At 34.6% G+C, this 20,437-nt stretch overlaps 1 protein-coding gene and 2 pseudogenes across 1 annotated transcript; 2 read left to right on the top strand and 1 right to left on the bottom strand.

The window, feature by feature from the left end:
- Window positions 1-881: 881 nt before the first annotated feature.
- LOC120156360 lies at window positions 882-5,163 on the top strand (annotated as a pseudogene).
- Window positions 5,164-7,372: 2,209 nt separating this feature from the next.
- LOC120156375 lies at window positions 7,373-10,727 on the top strand (annotated as a pseudogene).
- A 6,270-nt stretch (window positions 10,728-16,997) lies between these two features.
- Window positions 16,998-20,069, bottom strand: LOC120156376 (telomere repeat-binding protein 3-like). The gene is made up of 9 exons (XM_039167692.1): window positions 19,964-20,069; window positions 19,064-19,865; window positions 18,768-18,977; window positions 18,603-18,665; window positions 18,429-18,508; window positions 18,080-18,324; window positions 17,656-17,973; window positions 17,510-17,573; window positions 16,998-17,363 (listed from the first exon to the last, which is right to left on the bottom strand). Exons 1-9 carry the CDS (start codon window positions 20,042-20,044, stop codon window positions 17,139-17,141), a joined length of 2,088 nt encoding a protein of 695 aa, XP_039023623.1. The 5' UTR covers window positions 20,045-20,069; the 3' UTR covers window positions 16,998-17,138.
- Between the last annotated feature and the right edge of the window lie 368 nt (window positions 20,070-20,437).

Here is a 20,437-nt window from a genome sequence, read left to right as displayed (position 1 = left end):
CCCGGTAATAAACTCACAAAATGCCACTGTTGGGAATGACTTATTACCCATACTAAGAATCTTTGCAATCCAAACATGGGTATCACATTCTGGAAAAAAATTCCCCCCCCCCCCCGATAATCTTCTATTCCCCCATCCAAACGCAACCTAAGAGGGAATGCCATTTTTTATTATTATTTTGTTATGTATAAATTGGATTAATCATTAATTACGATGTGATTGATTATCTTGAATTACGTTGTAATTGATTATCTTGAATTACTTTGTAATTGATTGTCTGATTTAGGTATTGAAGTGAAATAAAAATTAAACTTTACGTATAGTTTTGAAAATATTGAAAGTTTAGGTACTAAAATGGAATAAAACTGATAATTTAAGTACTAAACACATAATTTACCCTAACATATTATCGAATTGATTTGTGTTTCGACTTTTTTCTTCTTCTTGTAATCGACAATTGACGTAAACAAAATGTGGATGGAGAACGAAGATCCTAGTAAGTGATTGGCCGGCAATGCACAACTTTGTTCCCCTAGGCGAGCTTAGCAAAGCTCAAGTGCTTTAAAAAATTAATGAATCCCAACGGAGCTGATTCCAACACTCAACAAACCCTATATAAAACTCAAAAATCAAGCTCCACACAACTCAAAAATGGCAGACCACTCCTCTTCTTCCTCCTTTGCATGGCTTTTGCGTATTGGTTTCACTCTTTCGATGCTCGTATGCTGTCATGGCTTCTCTTATAATCGACAGGCAAACGAAATTACTATGTTTTTATCAATACATGTAATGTATGTGCATGCATGCATACATACATACATACATACATACATACATACATATATATTTTAATATGTTTTGTTGTAATGTGGAAGCAGGTTTACATTGTTTACATGGGTGACCTTCCCAAGGGTAAGGTTTCAACTTCAAGCCTTCACACCTCTATGCTTGGAGAAGTTGTTCCCAGGTTCATCATTTTCTTACTAATTGCTCTCTTTGATCCTTTTAGGCGAAATCATGGTTTTGGCCTCTCTATTATGATAAAATTCGAGGTTTAGCATCTATATTTTGATCTAGGTATAATGTCAAGATTTAGCCGAAACATGTAGTAGCGAATTTAGAAATTTTTGGTATGAGTGGGTACAAATATAATTTCAGGGTGTGTGCAATATATAAAATGAACAATTAACAAAAAAAATCAAATTTCATAATGGTCACTGAGAAACGCTTGCATACATCACTATTAACGTTTGATCGAAAATCACATTGATCTCTATTTTTTTTGTAACATTTATTTTGGGTCAAAATGGGCCATAATTGGATAAAGTTATTAGTTGATTACGATCAATGTTTGTCGCTAATATACCAATCCTATGTGTTCAAAAGACTGACGTGGCATTGTCACATGTACTAGGGGTGTGCAAAACTACCTGACCCGCCGACCCGGACTTAAAAAACCGGGTAATTTTCTAAAAAAATTTACCCGGCCGGGTCGGGTACTCAACCCGACATTTTCCGGGTCGAGACCGAGTCACAAAATTGAAGTTTTTCGGGTACCCGGTTTTTTTTATACATACATACATACATATATATATATAATAATAATTCGAAGTTTCAAACATTTAATTTTTCTAAAAAAATTTACCCCGGGTGTCGGTACTCAACCCACATTTTCCGGTCGAGACCGAGTCACAAAATTGAAGTTTTTCGGGTACCCGGTTGTTTTTTTTATACATACATACATACATATATATATATATATAATAATAATTCGAAGTTTCAAACATTTAAATTTGTGTATATATATTTTTAAAATTAATAATTTGAAAATAAAAAAAAATCTGATACCGCACACCCTAACATATACATAAGTGATGATGTGACATATATAAAATGATGATGTGACACATGTCTAAAATAATAGTGTGATACATGTCACATATCCAAAGTGACGACGTAATCATGTCATTAATTATTTATTACATATAAGATTATCACATCAACAAAAAATATTGAATAATCAATAATAAATTGTATCCAATCATAAATCATTTTTATTAATAATAAAATATTAGAGTTAAAATATTTTAAAAAGATAAATACGAGTCAAAATAACTACTCAGTCAAACGTTGAAGCTGAAATTTGACATTATAATTTACTTTAATTTGCACATCTACGTTTATGGTGTCTTTAATGAGGTCAAAGATATGTCGAAATAAAGTAAATAAATTAGATCTCAAATTTTAGCATAATAGAGGGATCGAAACCATAATTTGACCATACTTTTACTCTAACACTTTTTATGAATTGAATTCAACAGTACTGTGGGATCAGATGTTTGCTCTATAGCTACCATAGGGCTTCAATGGATTTGCAGCCAAATTGACCAAAGATGAGGCAAAATTCACTCAGAGGTATTTCAATCAGGGACTTAAATTGCGATTGCGGTCGGATATCTAATCACGTTGCGTTTATCATGATTACGGATATAACGGATGCTATTGTGCTCATTGTGGGTATCTCAATTGTGATTTTTTTCTAATGGATTGATATAAAAAAAATGATTTAAAAAAGTTAAAATAGCGGTCCGCTATTGCCGCAATTGATTGCTACCTGTTAAATTGTGACGGCAACAACCACTATTAATGTGATTCCGCTTCACACAGCTATTTTTTGCGATAGTGGTCTCAGACACTGTTACAACTACGATATAGCGACACTATACCGCTATCCGGCCGCTATTTGAATCCCTTCGATATAATTCCATTATCTCCTTAGCCAATAATTTCTGACAATAATTTCGGATTTAATTCTTTTTAGAAAAAGATGGGGTGGTTTCAGTATTCCTTAGCCAAAGAGCAACTCCACACAACAAGGTCATGGGACTTTATGGGATTCAACAAAAAGTTTTAAGATCATCATTGAGACGATATCATTGTTGGAATGCTCGACACCGGGATTTGGCCGGAGTCCGAAAGCTTTAACGACACCGGATTCGGTCCGATTCCGAGTAAATGGAAAGGCACCTGCCAAAGCTCAGCCAACTTCACTTGCAACAAGTAAATCATAATCATCCAGAATGTGAAATTTTTTTCACTGATTCCTGAAATGTTGGCCTTAACAATGTTTGAATATACTTTCAGCAAAATCATTGGAGCGAAATATTATCGAGCCGACGGAGATTTGGATCCGAATTATGATTTCAGTCCCCTAGACTCCGAAGGTCATGGGACTCACACTTCATCAACAGCTGCAGGTGGCTTGGTTAGCAAGGCAAGTCTATATGGTCTTGCCAAAGGGACGGCTCGTGGCGGGGTGCCATCGCTCGCATTGCGGTTTACAAGATTTGCTGGTTCGACGGTTGCTTTGACGCGGACATTCTCGCGGCGTTCGATGATGCGATAGCAGATGGAGTTGACATAATCTCGCTTTCCGTTGGGAATTCTGTTCCATTGGATTATTTTGATGATTCTATTGCTATCGGAGCTTTCCATTCGATGAAAAATGGGATATTTGACATCGAATTCTGCTGGCAATAGTGGTCCGGGACTCGCGACGATTTCGAACCTTTCGCCTTGGTCTTTATCAGTTGCTGCTAGTACCATTGATAGGAAGTTTGTCACTAAGGTCAAGCTCGGCAATGGCGAGATCTATGAGGTAAGCAGGTTCATTTCTGTTGTGTTCCACGTTCGTATCCGACGCACATTTGAACATCACTTCAACCCTTCATTTTACTAGGGAACCTCGATAAATACATTCGATCTCACGGAAAAATGTACCCTTTCATCGCCGGTGCAGCGGCTACAAACACTTCACAAGGTTATACATCGAGGATTCGAGGTATGCGATCCCGACACTTTGAACAGAACTTAGTGGAAGGCAAAATTATTTTCTGCGATTATCTAAGCGAAGGCGATGGCCTGGTCGAAGCCGGTGCTGTTGGCGGAGTGTTTAACAATTACAAGCCCAAGATTATGTTTCCCCCTCCGCTTTACCTCTTTCGAACTTGAACTTGGATGACGGAAGGAATGTTCTCAACTACCTGAACACGACAGAGTATTTATACCAACTTCATTACAAAACATAACAGTTCCATGAAACATAATGTTAGTACGGTTAAACATCATTAATTTGTGTTTTTGTAATTGTCATGTTTCGAATAGAAATCCGACTGCAACGATATTCAAGACTCAAGTAGAAGATAATCAGTTCGCCCCGTTCGTTGTTTTCGTTTTCATCGAGAGGGCCTAACCCATAACAGCTGACATCCTCAAGGTAAATGATACGTATATATAGACAATCAATTTCTTTTCTTATTACTAATCTTGTTTTTCCAATGCAGCCTGATCTTACAGCACCGGGTGTTGACATTTTTAGCGGCATGGTCCGAGCCGCCCCTTTGACGGATGTCGAAGACGATACAGACTTGTCCCATACAACATTATTTCAGGCACATCCATGTCTTGCCCACATGCAACTGGTGCCGCAGCTTATGTTAAATCATTTCATCCGACCATGGTCCCCTGCTGCCATTAAATCTGCTCTAATGACAACAGGTGATCTAGTAGTAGTTTTTTCGTCGCGACATCGATAGTTGCATTGTCTGAATCCATCTAAACTCCCACTCTTTCCGTAGCTCTTCCAATGAGTTCCGAGAACAACCTTGAAGCCGAGTTCGCATATGGTGCAGGCCATATAAACCCTGCACAAGCTGTTCGACCAGGATTGATATACGATGCCGGGGAGGCCGATTTTGTTAATTTCTTGTGTGGACAAGGATATACCACTAACCAAGTCTCGCTCGTTACCGGATGCAACAAATTGTTCCGAAGAAACCAACGGAATGGTGTGGGTATCTAAACTACCCCTCGTTCGCGTTATCCGCAACTCCCGGAAATTCAGTCACTCGAGTCTTCCATCGGACGTGACAAATGTTGGCTCGGCAGTGTCGACTTACAAGGCGGTCGTTAAGGCTCCGTCGGGGCTCGTAATCCAGGTTCAACCGAGTATACTTTCTTTCAAATCTCTTGGCCAAAAGGTACATTCACAGTGACTGTGAAAGCTGAAGTTGGTAACTCCATGCTCTCTGGTGTTTGATTTGGGATGATGGAGTTCATCAAGTGAGGAGCCCTATCGTTGCATATGCTTCCTTACTTGAATGAAGTAAGGTCGTTAAAGGCGGATTTAAAAATATTTTTTAGAATAGACACGTATGTATTAATAACAAAAAAAATCGTAAGGGTGAGCACAAATAAAATTTGAGAGTGAACACTTTTAATAAAATGAAAAATAACATAAAAAATCGAATTTCAGGGTATGCACGTCCCCACCCTGGAGCAACTGTATCCATGTAAGTGAGATTGAAAATAAAATGAATCCAAGCTTTGATGTTGTTCTCAAATGGCTAAGTTATTTCCCATAAAAACATAAACATCTTCGTGTTATTCGAATATAAATGGTTTCCGATTATATGGTAATGTTTTATTGAGTCATTGATTATTAAAAGTTATAAAATAATTCTTTGAGTGTAGGATATTGCTTTATTGAATCCTCTTACTATTAAAAGTTACAAAACGGTCACTTAACTATTCATATGTTCCGAACATGTTCTTTTCTATTAAAAAATTGACAACAGTTTGAACTAAACGTTAACCTATTTACTATATTATGATAAAATATGATCCTAAAATATCAAACAACTATAATATATCAATCAATAGATTTTCTTTCTGTCAAGACTGTCATCAATTTTTTAAGGAAAAATGATAAGTTTGGATCATATGAATAGTCGGGTGAACGTATTATAACTTTTAATTGTTAAAGGAGTTGATAAAATAATATCTTATAGTCAAGGGACTATTTCGTAACTTTTAATAGTCAATAAACTCAATAAAATATTGTCATATACTCGGAGTATTATTTAATGTGCTATGTTCTTTTTAATAATATTAACGGCTTTATAAAAAAATAAATTAGAAAAAAAATGAGCATCTCTACCGATTACAAAGACTTTCGACGTACTCTCGTATAATCTTTTATAATTTATCGCCAACTATAATAAAAAAAAATGTATGCATGTAGTTTTTTTCTTTTAAGATTTCCCATGTAAATTTATATTTTTATAGGTAAAAGAAGGCATTAGAGGTCCCTGTACTCTTAAAAAAATCAATGTGATCCTTGTATTATTTTTTCCTCTCAATGAGGCCCTCCAACTTAGAAAATAAGTCTAGTGTGACTCTTTAACTAACATTTTTTGTTGTTAACCGTTACGATGTTGATGTGACAAGTTCACTCTGCTGACATGGCAATTCACGGTGTTGATGTGACAGCCCACGGTGGTTGATAACGTTGAATGATAACATGGCAGATGAACTAAATTGGTAACTCAAACATAATAGATAGATTGTCATGTCAGTATCGTGGATCGTCATGTCAACAACATGAACTGTCACATCAACACCGTAACGGTCAAACGACGAAAAACATCGATCAAAGGGTTACATTAAGTTTGTTTTCTGAGTTAGAGGGTCATATTAAAAGAAAAATAATACAAAGATTACATTAAATTTTTTTCAGAAGTACAAAACCTCCTATGACTTTTTACCCCTTTTTTTTTATTATTTTGTGATCATTTACTTGTGTTTATCGTACTATTTTGTGTAGGGATTTTTAGGGATAGACATGGGTCGGGTTGGGTCGGGTTTTTGTTCCACCCGACCCAACTTGAGAACAAGGGATCCTCCACTCGAGATTCGATCCGACCCGATCAAAACAAGATTTCACCCGACCCGAATCAGATCCGATATATAACTTAAAAATCCGATCCGAAATAATAAAAAAATTATTTTTATTCAATAAAATCAGTGACTTGATTGAAAAATAATAATATATAGAGGGGTATTATTGTAATTATTCTAAAATATATAAGGTAAAATTATATTTTTTTCGGGTCGGGTCAGGTATTTTCACCCTAAACCCGAACCTGACCTGAACCCGAATTTTTTTAAAAAAAAACTCGACCCAATAAGGTCGGAACCCGTCGGGTTCGGGTCTCATGCCCATCCTTATGGACTTTCAAAGGTGGCTTAAATGAAGTTCTTAAGCCGAAAGAAAACATGGACTAAATATTTTCGATAAATTCAATTAATTAAAAAGCCAATTACATGCGACAAATCGAAACTTTCTTGTAATCAACACTTTCGGTAAAAAATATATGTATCATAAATTTCTAAGCCAGCCATGCATGTACCCATCTTCCATTGACGACCTTAACAAAGCTCGCTTTATGTTTCACTAATTAATCCGATACTTATATAAACCCCCTCTTTCACACCATTGATTATCACTAACTCAACCTCTTCAACCCTCATCAATGGCGTTCCGGGCGGGTTCTTCGGCATGGCTAACGCTTATCTGTCTCGGAGTTAGCTTCCTCCTCGGCTGCCACGGAGCGTCCGATCGGGACTCGAGACAGGCAAATAGATAACGAAATCCGAGCTGATTTCCGACGATTTCGAAGTTTTAATATGTCTAACTGTTGTTGTTGGATTTAAAACAGGTCTACATTGTCTACATGGGAGACCTTCCCAAGGGTGATGTCTCCATTTCAAGCCTTCACATGGGCATGCTTCAAGATGTTGTTCCTAGGTGTGTTGATTATTATCAGTCAAATTACGGTTTTGGTCCTTGAATTGTTAGTTTGTTATGAATTAGTCCTGATAGTTAACTTTGGTTTATGAATTGATTTCCACAGGGCTGCATCAGATGTTTTAGTCTACAGCTACCGTAGGAGCTTCAATGGATTTGCTGCTAGGTTAACCGTTGATGAAGCAAATAAAATGAGAGGTTAAGAGATTTCATCTAGGGTAAACTACGCATTTAGTCACCCAACTATCACTTTGTTTACATTTTGGTCTACTTTTTTTTGTCAAAACCATCTCTAACGTCACGTTTTGATTTCATTTTGGTCAACAGTCATTTAAAAATTAATTGAACTATTGACGTGGTATTTTAAAAAAAAAATCAATGATGATGTGGTATTACCTTATGATGACACGTCAGCATCAACATTATTTTTATAATGGCAGTGACTAAAATGAAATTGAAACGTAATGTTAGTGATGATTTTGAAAAAACAATAGTTGAGTGGTCAAAACGAAACCAAAGTGATAGTTGGATGACTAAATACGTAGTTTACCTTTTAATCTATTATTTTTTGAGGTCTAATTTTTCTTAGTCCCTCTACAATACTAAAAATTGGGATTTAATCCTTCTATAATTCAGGTAAGGAAGAGGTAGTATCAGTGTTCCTTAGTCAAAAGAAGCAGCTCCACACAACAAGGTCATGGGAATTCATGGGATTCAACAAGAAAATGAAAAGATCAATCATTGAGAGTGATATCATTGTGGGAATGCTCGACACCGGAATTTGGCCCGAATCGGAAAGTTTTAACGACACCGGATACGGTTCGATCCCGAATAAATGGAAGGGCAGCTGCCAAAACTTGGCAAATTTCACTTGCAATAAGTAAAACATAACATACCATAAACTTTTAACATTATGAAGATATCATTGAGTCCTGAAATATTGGTGTTAACAATGATAATTTGAATCCCTTTCAGCAAAATTATTGGAGCTAGATACTACCTGACCGATGGAGAAGCCGGTCCGGGAGATTTTTTATCTCCGAGGGACGCTGAGGGTCATGGGACTCACACTTCTTCAACCGCTGCGGGTCGCTTTGTTAGCCAGGCAAGCTTATACGGCATCGCCAAAGGGACGGCTCGCGGAGGGGTTCCGTCGGCACGTATTGCAGTTTACAAGATATGTTGGTATGATGGATGCTCTGACGAAGGCATTCTTGCTGCATTCGACGATGCAATTGCCGATGGCGTCGACATAATCTCTCTTTCGGTCGGGAGTTTTTCACCGTTGGATTATTTTGAAGACTCCATCGCTATAGGTGCTTTCCATGCGATGAAGTATGGGATTCTCACATCGAACTCCGCTGGTAATGGTGGTCCTGTCCCCGCATCGGTTACGAATCTTTCACCTTGGTCACTATCCGTTGCAGCTAGTACAATCGATCGGAAGTTCGTTGCGAAGGTGAAACTCGGTAACGGACAGATTTTCGAGGTAGGACTTAAAGGGAAATTCATAATCCATTCATTTATGCTACACTGATGCCTACTTACACCTTAATTTCCTAATTACAGGGAGCCTCTATAAACATATTTGATCCCAAGGGGAAAACGTATCCTTTCATCTACGGCGGAGACGCTCCGAACGCAACCTTAGGCCCTTCCGCTTCGCAATTTTCCAGGTAGTACCGAGATCACGGAATACCGATCGTGCCGTACTCGATCAACATAAGTGGATGGTATCTTGATGTGACGAAATTTTGTTACAGGTATTGCTTTCCAGGAGCATTGAACTCAACACAAGTGAAAGGAAAGATCGTTTTTTGCGAGTACTTCACCGATTACGAAGGTGTAATGGAAGCCGGGGCTGCCGGAGCCGTGTTTCAAGATCTCGGATACAAGGATTATCAATTCAGCTACCCTCTACCTCTTTCCACCGTGAATGTGAATGATGGAAGAATGATCCTCAACTATTTGAACACAACAGAGTATTTTCCTAGTCCTTTCTATAATATGGTTTAATTATAATTTTGGTCCTTCTAACTGTCATTTTTCGTATTAGGAACCCAACTGCAACAATATTGAGGACCACCCAAGATAATAATCAATTTGCCCCATTCGTTGTTACATTTTCATCTAGAGGGCCTAACCCTATTACAGCAGATATTCTCAAGGTAATAATGAAATAATATTCACCGATTTTGATGTTCGGTTTTAAGTTCTGATGTTCTCTATTCGAGTTCAGCCCGATCTTACGGCACCCGGGGTCGATATCTTGGCGGCATGGTCCGAAGCAGCCTCCATCTCGGACGCAGAAGGAGATACACAAACTGCTAAGTTCAACATTATTTCGGGCACATCGATGTCTTGTCCGCATGCGTCCGGGGCTGCGGCGTACGTTAAGTCGTTCCATCCCACATGGTCCCCTGCTGCGATTAGATCTGCTCTAATGACAACAGGTATGCCTGCTAATTTCATGAGAAAATATCAGGGTTTCGAATTCCGATATCCAACGATTTGTCTTCTACTTGTTGCAGCTATGCCGATGACTTCGAAGAACAATGTCGACGCAGAGTTCGCCTACGAGCAGGTCACATTAACCCTCTACAAGCTATCGATCCCGGATTGGTTTACGATGCCGGGGAGATTGATTATGTCAAATTCTTGTGTGGACAAGGCTATTCCGTCAAAAACATCCAGCTTATAACCGGAAACAGCAGCAGTTGTTCCGATGACACGAACGGAGCAGTGTGGGATCTGAATTACCCTTCTTTCGCATTATCTTCAACTCCAGGAACATCGATCACTCGAGTCTTTCACCGGACAGTGACTAACGTAGGCCCGGCAGTGTCAACTTACAACGCGGTCGTTAACGCTCCTCCAGGGATCGTAATCCAAGTTCAACCGAGTGTGCTTTCTTTCGAATACGTCGGCCAGACGCAAAACTTCGTCGTGACCGTTGCTGCGGAGCTCGGGAACTCGATCATCTCCGGTTCTTTGATCTGGGATGATGGTGTTCGTAAAGTGAAGAGCCCGATTGCCGCTTATGGTTCGATATTGCAATGAAAACTTCGAAGAATATCAGAGTTATCGAACAAATCATATGATTATTAGTATGCTTATTTATGTTTCATCATAATGTATGAACATGAACTTGTTTTCATGTAACTGAGGATTATGTTAACCTAATGAAATAATAAATCATTTGAGTCTGCAAGGGAAAAGTACACAAACGATCCCTCTACTATAGGATATTGCTTTATTAAATCATTCGACTATTAAAAGTTATAAAATGATCATCTGACTGTATAATGTTGTTTTGTGATCTAAGCTAGACTTTAACATGGTAACTAAGATATGATAGTCATTTGAGATTCTGAGATTAAATTTTATTATACCACAATCAGCAGGTTAACGTTCAGGATACCGTAAAATTTTTAACGAAAAATGACAAGTTTGGAAAATAATGAATAGTAAGGTAACTTTAAATATCTTAAACAACTTTCATGTTTTAAATTATTACATTATGAATAGAGGGCATTGCATTGAGAGTTACACTTATAATAGACATTTGGGTTTTTTTGTCACTCAGCCGTCATATAGTTAACGGCGTTAAAATGGGATGTTATATAGATACAAAATGTCGTTTTAGTGAAAATTTTATTTTTTTTAAACGGCATCGTTTTTAACACCATTAACTATTTTATGGCGAAGTTATCAAAAAAAGAGAGAGAGTAAATTTCAGTGCACAAAAAATCAATGTATTAAATTCAATAAGGAAATTTAAAGTTTAGTAAGTAAAATAGGAGAGAGGATAAAGTTGAATGATGAAATTTGTAATTTACACATAAATTTAATAACTTGGTATATAAACAAAATTATTTTACAAATTTTATTATTAATCTTAAAAGAAAATATTTTTTATATAAAAATATAATAGTTAATATCAAATTATAGTAACAAGCCAAGGTGACATAGGATTCTACCCTTCTTACATTTTTCTTGTCTTTTCATGTCAAATTTATCGTAATTATAACAAAATTTACTATCAAGTCTTATTTTCACTCTTATTTTAGTTATTAAAGTTAAAGTAATCATTATTATTCTTAAAGGTTATGGGTTCAAGCACCGATAACTTTATAATCACCTTAGCTTAATAAAAAATAATTGAATCTCTAAACTTTTGATCTATTCATATTTTGGTCAATACGATCTTAAATACTTAAGAGCGTAATGACTTGATATTTTTATTTAAAAATTATGAAATTGTCCAAAATTATTCTTTATTTTTGTTTTAAAAAAAACTCTAGTTTTGAATTTTCTTTGATTTTTCGATAATGAAACATCTTCTTACAAATCCTAATAGTGGAAGGTGGTGAAGGAGGAAGAGGGTCGTGTATTTGATTCAATGTTGAACATATGGTGGAAGTTATAGGTCAAAGTGATTTGGGGTTTTACGAGTTTTGAATGTTTGGACTGAATTTTATGAGTTTTAAAGTAATTTAAGTAAAATACAAATTAATGAAGTGGTAAGAGATAATGAAGTGAGTTCGCCCATATCTTAAGTAGTCGGATGAGACATCAAAGAATAATATTTATAGTGTCTGCGTGACACATAGATGAAAATTTAAAATTTTTATATATAGATGAAGAAGATAAATTCTATCATCATACGCGATTGCCATGCTATTATTTTTTTATGATTTAATTTATGAGTGATTAAAATAAAAATAAATTTAAAAGTTAATCGAATAAATTAAAATTTTCTAATGATTTTTATAAAATTTTATCTGAATTATCTCTAATGTTTTAAAATTATATATTTAGTTAATGATTTAAAATTTTATTAAATATTAAGTATTTGCATTGAATTAATTCCAATTACTAAATTCCAAAAAGAAAACATAAGCATTTAATGCAAACACTTGTTTTAAAACACTGCAGAGCAGTTTGACTTGGTCAATACTGCAGCAACACCAAGATAAAAATTAAAAGTACAATTTTGATAAATAATTAAAAATTAATGGAAAAAAAGGTATCCAAGGCCCTCCAACTTTTAAAAAAACTAATATGGACCCTATTGTTTTCTTTGTTCAATGTAGCCTTCTAACTCGTAAAAAGAACTCAACGTGACCCACCAACAGTTTCCATCATTGATCAAGATTTTGTTAATTCCTGCTGTTACTAAAAGGGTAAATCGCACCTTTCATCACTCAACTATTTTCTTCTCTTCTATTTTGGTCATTAAATTCTAAAAATTTTCAATACGAGGATATTTATCGCTATTTTATTATATGGTTAAATTTATTAAACTATTTATAATTAAAATAATGTTAAATTTCTATAAAAATAAATATTAAAAATTAAATTTATTAAATCATATTTTGAATTAGGACTAACTTGATTAAATATAAAAACTAAATATGTTATTGTATAAATTTTAAAATTATCCTGTCAGCCTCATTATCTAGAATTAAAATAAGATTAAATTGATATAATTTATAAATATTGAAAAGATAAATTTCTTAAATCATATTTTAAATCATGTCTAACATGATCTAATTATCTTTCTATTTAGTGATAAGAATAAAATCAATCACATAATCTAATCATAAATTGAAGTTTAAATATTATAATGGGGATTACATGATAATTTTAAAATTTATACAATATCACATTTAGTTTTCATATTTATACATTTAATCAGGTTATTCCTAATTTAAAATATTATTTAATAAATTTATTTCTTCATATTTATAAATTATATCAATTTAATATTATTTTAATTCTAAATAGTTCAATAAATGTAATCATTTGATAAAATAGCAGTAAATATCCTCGTATTGAAATTTTTTAAAATTTAGTGACCAAAATATAAGAGAAGATTATAATATAGGTACTAAGTGCATTATGTTTAAACCCTAAACCATATAATTTTAATTTTTTTAAATTTTAATGTTAAATCTTGAACAAAAATATTAAAATAAAATAAAAATAAACTTTAAATATAATTTAAAAATAAAAAATTTATGTACTAAAATATATTAAAATTGATAACTTTAAGTACTAAAAAAAATATAATGTACCCTTTTATTTATCAGTTTCAACGCTGTCATTGTTCCCCACCGCTGCTTCACGCTGAAGCAAAGCATGCAATCTTTCATCCTTGCTTTTCTGCTTTTACTTTTATATGTAACAAAAAGTAGTCTTATTTTATTTGGTTTAATTCCACTCAACACCCTCAAATTATTATTTATATGAAACAAAACCTAAACGTTAGGTATTGTTTTAAAAAAATGAAAATTTAGGTATTAAACTGGACCAAAACTAATAGTTTAGGTATTAAACTTGCATCTTACCTTAAATTTTTTAAAAGTATGTCTAGAGTTTAAATATGATGTTATAAATTATATTTTTTTAGGGATAGACCGAGTAGGGTTTGACGGAGTCAGAACAGAACACATGATTTTATGTCAAGGGATAAACTTATAAAATTTTAAAGTTGAGTGAACTTATATAATTTTAGTGGAGATGAAAATATATTTCTAATATAAAATACAAAGAAAATATCTAAAATATATAAGAATTTAAATTTTAGGGGGGCAACCGCCCCCCCCTCGGTTCATCACTGGGCAGGGCAATTGCCCTCTGAAAGTTTAAAGTTTTTATATAATTTAGATATTTTTTGTATTTTCTATTAATAGTCTATTTTTGTCCCTAAAATTTTATAGTTTGTTCTCATAGTGTAAAATTTTATGTCTATTCTTGAACTCTCTTAATAATAATTTTTTAATAATACTCAATTTAAATTAATCATTTAATGCAAAATGATCCCCTATTATAGGGCGATGCTTTGTTGATTCCCCCGACTATTAAAAGTTACAAAATGATCACCCTACTATTCATATGTTCCAAACTCTTAATTTTTTGTTAAAAAACTGATAGCAGTATGAACTAGACATTAACTTATTAATTGAGATATGATATTATTTGAGATTTTAAGATCATATTTTATCTATCACAGTCAACAGGTTAACGTCTAACTAAAATTTCGTCAATTTTTTAATAGAAAGTGATCAAGTTTAGAACATATAAATAATCAGGCGATCATTTTGTAATTTTTATTTGTTGAAGGACTGAATAAAGCAGTATCTTATAATCAAGGGATCATTTCGTAACTTTTAGTTGGAGACTCAATAAAATATCACTCTATAATTGGGACCATTTATATTCTTTATCGTTGGTTTTATTGATGTAGTAGTTCGTTTTTAATTGAGATAATAATATATTTAGTTTTTATTATTTATATATTTTATCAATTTAATATTACAAGTTAATTTTGGATAAATTACAAGTTTAGTACTTAAATTGTCAGTTTTAATATGTTTTAGTACCTAAACTTTTAATTTTTTCAAAATCATACGTGAAGTTTAGTTTTTTTTTATTTTAGTACCCTCCGTTCAAAAATTAATTTTTTATTTTATTTTAGTACCTCCGTTCAAAATTTATCGTTAAGTTTTGAAAAGATTGAAAGTGTAGGTACTAAAAAGGATCAAAATCGATAGTTTAAGTACTAAACACGTTAAGTTTTTAACGGTGCAATACTAAAATGAAAACTACACATTAAGTATGATTTTGAAAAAAATAAAAGTTCAAGTTATTAAATGATCAAAACTGATAGTTTAAATAGTGAATGTGTAGTTTACCTTTTAATTTTTCAAACTTGGTGGTCATAACACCAACCTAACCACATGCTTAATAAAGTTATAAACGTTTAAGTAACCAAACTAACATTTTTAAGATTACTTTATTTATTGAGAATAACTTTGTATTAAATATCATAATTTATGACTTTCAGCACATAAATTGAAGAATCTCACGGTAATAATAAAGAAATATATAATCAAATTAACCAACGTGATTTAATTCAAGTGGTAAACAATTTAATATCGTGTAGGTAATATTTTATGTTTGGGTTTTTTTATATATAAAAAATTTTCACTAAAAGAATCATCCGTTAAAATCAGATATATGACCTGAATCGATCCAAATTAATAAGACGAAACCTTGAAACTGAAAGACAAAAAAAAAATACATAATCAAATTAAAGGTTGCGTAGATATTGTGCCCACGGCTCTCTTAATGTTGATTTTAAAACATTAACTTAAAGATTTGACTCTTTTCAATATAAAAATCCTCGGTCTTAATATAACATAAAATGGGGTAAATTATAAGTTTAGTATCTGATCTATTAATTTTGTTTTATTTTAATACTTTTAATTTTTTAATAGAAAATGACGAGTTTAGAATATATGAATAGTCAGATGATTATTTTGTAATATTTAATAGTCGATGAACTCAATAAAGCAACATTTTACTATCAGAAGACCATTTTTTGTAACTTTTTATAGTTAATAAACTCAATAAAACAATGTCTTATTATCGATACATAATTTATGTACTTTACCTTTAAAAATATTAAAGAAAAAAAATAATTTTCTCACTCCTATTTTGCTCACTGGAGTCTAATTTTTTTTTCACTCCTATTTTGATCATTAAAATTTAAATAAAAAAATTAGCTGACCCTATTCTCATATGAAATGAGATGAGGGGAGGTAAAGTAGTAGACTGCCCTCAGTGCCAATTAAGAACAGCTTCTGTGAAAGACCTCTGGCAGTCAGAATTATGAATTGCCCACCGTGAAAGACCTCTGGCAGCCAGAATTATGAATTGCCCACCGTAGGACTCGATCCCACAACCACAAAATTAAGAGCCTTACGCTCTACCAACTGAGCTGGACGGGCAAGTCTGGTTATTAAAATTTAAATCTTTTAGTTTAATTACTTAATTTTCAAATTGCTCTTAATCTAATCACTCTAACTTTTAAATTTAATTTTTTTATTTTAATTATATATTAATAAAATAATAATTAAAATGTCATGTCAAAAAATTATGAATAAAATAAATTAAGTGATTAAAACGATAGCAATTTGATAGTTGAGTAATTAAATTGAAAATTTTTAAACTTTAGTGACCAAATAAGATAAACAATCTACAATCATCACAACTCAAAGGTTACTACAAAGATTAGTTTCAATAATTAGTCTTACAAAGAAGTATTAATTGAATCAATGAACAACCTATTCCCATATATAATGGAGTGAGGGGAGGTAGGATAGTAGACTACCTCCAACGTCAGGTTGAGAGCAGCTTCACTGGGAGACCTCCAGTATTATGAATTGCCTACCGTGGGACTCGATCTCACGACCACAAGGTTGCCTTGCACTAGTGTAAAAATATGGTTAGAGCAAATCTTATTCTCGTCGAATTTTCATTTACAGAGCTATCAATTGGCTTCAATGGTTCTCTGGAAGCTGGGAAATGAATCAAGTGAGTAGCAATGTGTGTGTGAGGAAATATTACATGACAATGTGAATCAAATTTGTACATGTTTCTTTCTTTCTCCCTCTCTTGGCCAATGTTTTACCTTTTCTTTTTACACCGGAGCGGTCGGAACCGTAGTCGCGACTCCGTTTCCATCTGATTCCTTGTCTGTGATCCTCAAAGTCCCAGGTTGAGGTTTGCCTTGTGGTTTAGCTTGATGCTGAGACCAGTGTGCATGTGCAGCCAAGACCCTGTCCAAGAGTTCCTGCGGTACCGGCTGCCCTCGTCGTTGCTGCGGGGAGATTTTCGCCGTGTGAACCAATGTTTTCCATTTATCCTGCAGGTGGTATCGGCGTGTTATTAGCACCATTCGATACGAATAAAACCGACAAGATATACCCACGGCATAAGACTTGTTACATCGATACATCCCAGAAATTAGATTACTTTCTCGAACTAATGCTTGTTGTTCAAGTACAATACCTTCAAATCCACGTAAGTTCGATGATCGGCATTCTCGAAAGCTCGCAATTTAATATCGCGCCACCTACAGAAAACCCGATGAATTTAGTTTTAGAAACTCAACATCTTTATAAGCATGCATTCTCTTCAAGTATGTGATGACACACCTTCCAGTACCAAGCTCTTCAACTGCCTGTACCAATGCTTCTACTTCTAAGACTGAAAACGGCCTCCTAGTTCGACGCTGTGCAAGCTCGGGTTTTCGAGCTTTCGGGCTGGCAGGGATGACGGACAGTGCCTCGGCATTCATTGCTGGAACAGGAACTAAAGCTCTTAACTCCGACAGACTTTGACCAGTTAGAGCGTCAGTTAGGGAGGAAACCGGTTCGTGATTAGTATCCACAGGATGTGCTGAATTGGTCAGTAAAAGCGGGTGAGATGCGGCATTGGAAATCCCTGTATCTACTACCAGAGTGGCTGGAAATCTGGAAATCAGATGCTTGTTACTCAAACTATCAAAGGTATAGGTAAATCACAATGTATATAAATGAAATAAAATCACAACATTCTATATTGAAGCATCGAAATCACCTTGTTAAAGTTTCAGGAGCTTTATCACATGATATCGGAAGGGACGCTTCTTCAGAACACACAGGCGGAGGAGCTTTTGTAGGACCAGGCTCCAACGTGAAACCAATAGAATCCAGATTATCTTCACAGGAAATACCAGTCTGCGATAGAGTTCGGTTATCATCTCTCACTTTCTTCCCTTCAAGAAGTACCCCGACACGGATTCCACCTCCAAGTAAGGCAGTCACCGCCTCGAAAACAGTCCTCTGCACGTATTTAAGTAACATCGGTGGTAAAAAGTGTTAGAAACTATTCGTTAATTAAATAAAACTATATTCGTCGACGAAAAAATAACACAGCACTTCCATACCTTCAGTGAACCGACTGTTGTACTTTCTGGAACCTCGATATAAAGTTCCGGAATTCTAAACGACTTAATGCTGAATCTCACTGTATAAGAACAACACTCAAATAAGACATTCTCCAAAACAACAGTAAAAACGTCAACGATTTACAAACAACAGTCCGTAAAAATTATCCGTACCGTGAGAATCCTTGCACTGGTGGGATGCTTTGTTACCTGTAAGCAAGGGGGGTATCCGACATGCTACGTGAGCAAAATAAAGTAGTTTAGCAAGACTAGTTAAATCTTGATCTTGAAATCCGTAAACCATAAAATACGAATAAGGTAAATGAAGAAGGGAAGCACCTCCATGCGACATCGAAGCAGAACTACCCTTGTCTCCATCCACAACCTTCTGCGGTGAATTACAAACACTTTCACTACTGATTCCACCATCAGAAGTTACTATCGAGCTACGGTCAAAGAGTTTCCTCCTTTTGTAGAGCACGTCGTATTGATATCTGTCGTGATTATAGTAGGCCTTCCGCTTATGATACAGAGGCTTCATTCCTCCATCTAGGAAAACACAAAAAACGAAATCCATAAAGAAATGTTTATGAAGTTCGAAGTAAGATGTAAACCATGCAATGAACACTACTCACCAGCTTTACAATGATCAGAATCCTTCAACTTAGGACCAACTTTCCAATACTTGGATGCCAGCAACTTCCTTATCCTTCGATCTCCAATTCGTGACGGAGGCCTCGAAGCCTTAAATCTATATCTAAGTCCATTAAATCTAGAAAAGTTTTCGTCATCATCTTTACTACCAAACTTAATATTATTCCTATGTCTTGAAAAAGAAGCATTAGGAATGCGGTCTTTCCAGGACGCTCGTTTAGAATTAACGGGTTCAACATGATCTTTCAAGGGGCAAGTATTAGCAATACTCGACTTCCCGATGTCCAAACCCTTACCATTTCTCTCTTGCTTAAACCCACTCCCAGTTTTACCATCACAGAAATCCCCGAGATCAGGGGTGCATAGATCCCTGTCACCACAAAAATTTTCATAGGCTGCTGCATTTCCGTTGCGAATCATAGACTTCACATCGCCACTTTTTTGCTTCGAGCAAGCAGGCCGTGCCTTGATCAAACCACGATCCAAAATGGCATCATTTCCAGAAGGTTTAAATCCCTTCACATTGTCACTGTTTTCGGTAGTCGACTCAGATACTTCACAGCTTCCTTGCTCAACACATTCGGTTTTCAACGTTTTATCATCATCGGAATGAATTTCCTGTTTAACAACATCTTTACCTATAGAAACACGATCATGTCCTTCCGACGCATTGATGCAAGCCGCACTCTCGCTCTCCTGCAACAACTTCCCGGCTAAAGAAGCTAACAATTCAAATGCACAAATCTGACTGTCATCGACATCCCGCCTACTCCGATACCTCCTCTGCAACCGACACAACAACCATCGACGTATTCATCAAGTTAGATCAAAATTCAACATGATCAAACCTACCAAATGACCAAGAAAAGAACTAAACATACCCGATTCGATCGAGGGGCACGAGGCACGATCGGGACATCAAAGGTATCGAATCCGTAATCTAATCTCTTCTTAAACACCATATCTCAGGCTAACCGGCATGTAAAGTTACAAATTCACTGCATATAAACAAATCAAACATATATCAGAATAATTTCATAGATAAAACCAAAACAAAACCTTATAATTAGAAAGAAAAAAAACCCCAGAAAATTACAGATCCAAGAGAGAAGAATATAGTTGCGTAACTTTGATAAAAAAAAATTATATTTCCACAGTGCAATTTAAATTTGATTGGAAATCTTAAAGTCAAACAAGAATCGAAACCATTAAACAAAAGAGGGTTCGAATTTATTCTTCTTATTTTTCTTCATTTTCTTAAATAAGAAGTATAAACTAAAATCAAAATCCCATAAACCTCCAAATTCACCAGAAATTCTAAAATTTTCCGTCAAAATTTCCGAAACAAAAAGTGA

The sequence above is a fragment of the Hibiscus syriacus genome, unplaced genomic scaffold (assembly GCF_006381635.1).
Source record: "Hibiscus syriacus cultivar Baekdansim isolate YM2019G1 unplaced genomic scaffold, ASM638163v2 tig00111215_pilon, whole genome shotgun sequence".
NCBI lineage: Eukaryota > Viridiplantae > Streptophyta > Magnoliopsida > Malvales > Malvaceae > Hibiscus > Hibiscus syriacus.
The sequence above is the reverse complement of the archived record's forward strand: the minus strand, read 5'-3'. Positions and strand labels throughout refer to the sequence as shown.

Coding starts and splice junctions, on each gene's coding strand:
- LOC120156376 (XM_039167692.1), bottom strand. CDS start 20,044: ATGGTGTTTAAGAAGAGATTAGATTACGGATTCGATACCTTTGATGTC. Junction 18,666..18,767: donor TGCTTCGATGTCGCATGGAG/GTGCTTCCCTTC, acceptor TTGCTCACGTAG/CATGTCGGATACCCCCCTTG. Junction 18,325..18,428: donor CAACAGTCGGTTCACTGAAG/GTATGGAAGTGC, acceptor AAATACGTGCAG/AGGACTGTTTTCGAGGCGGT.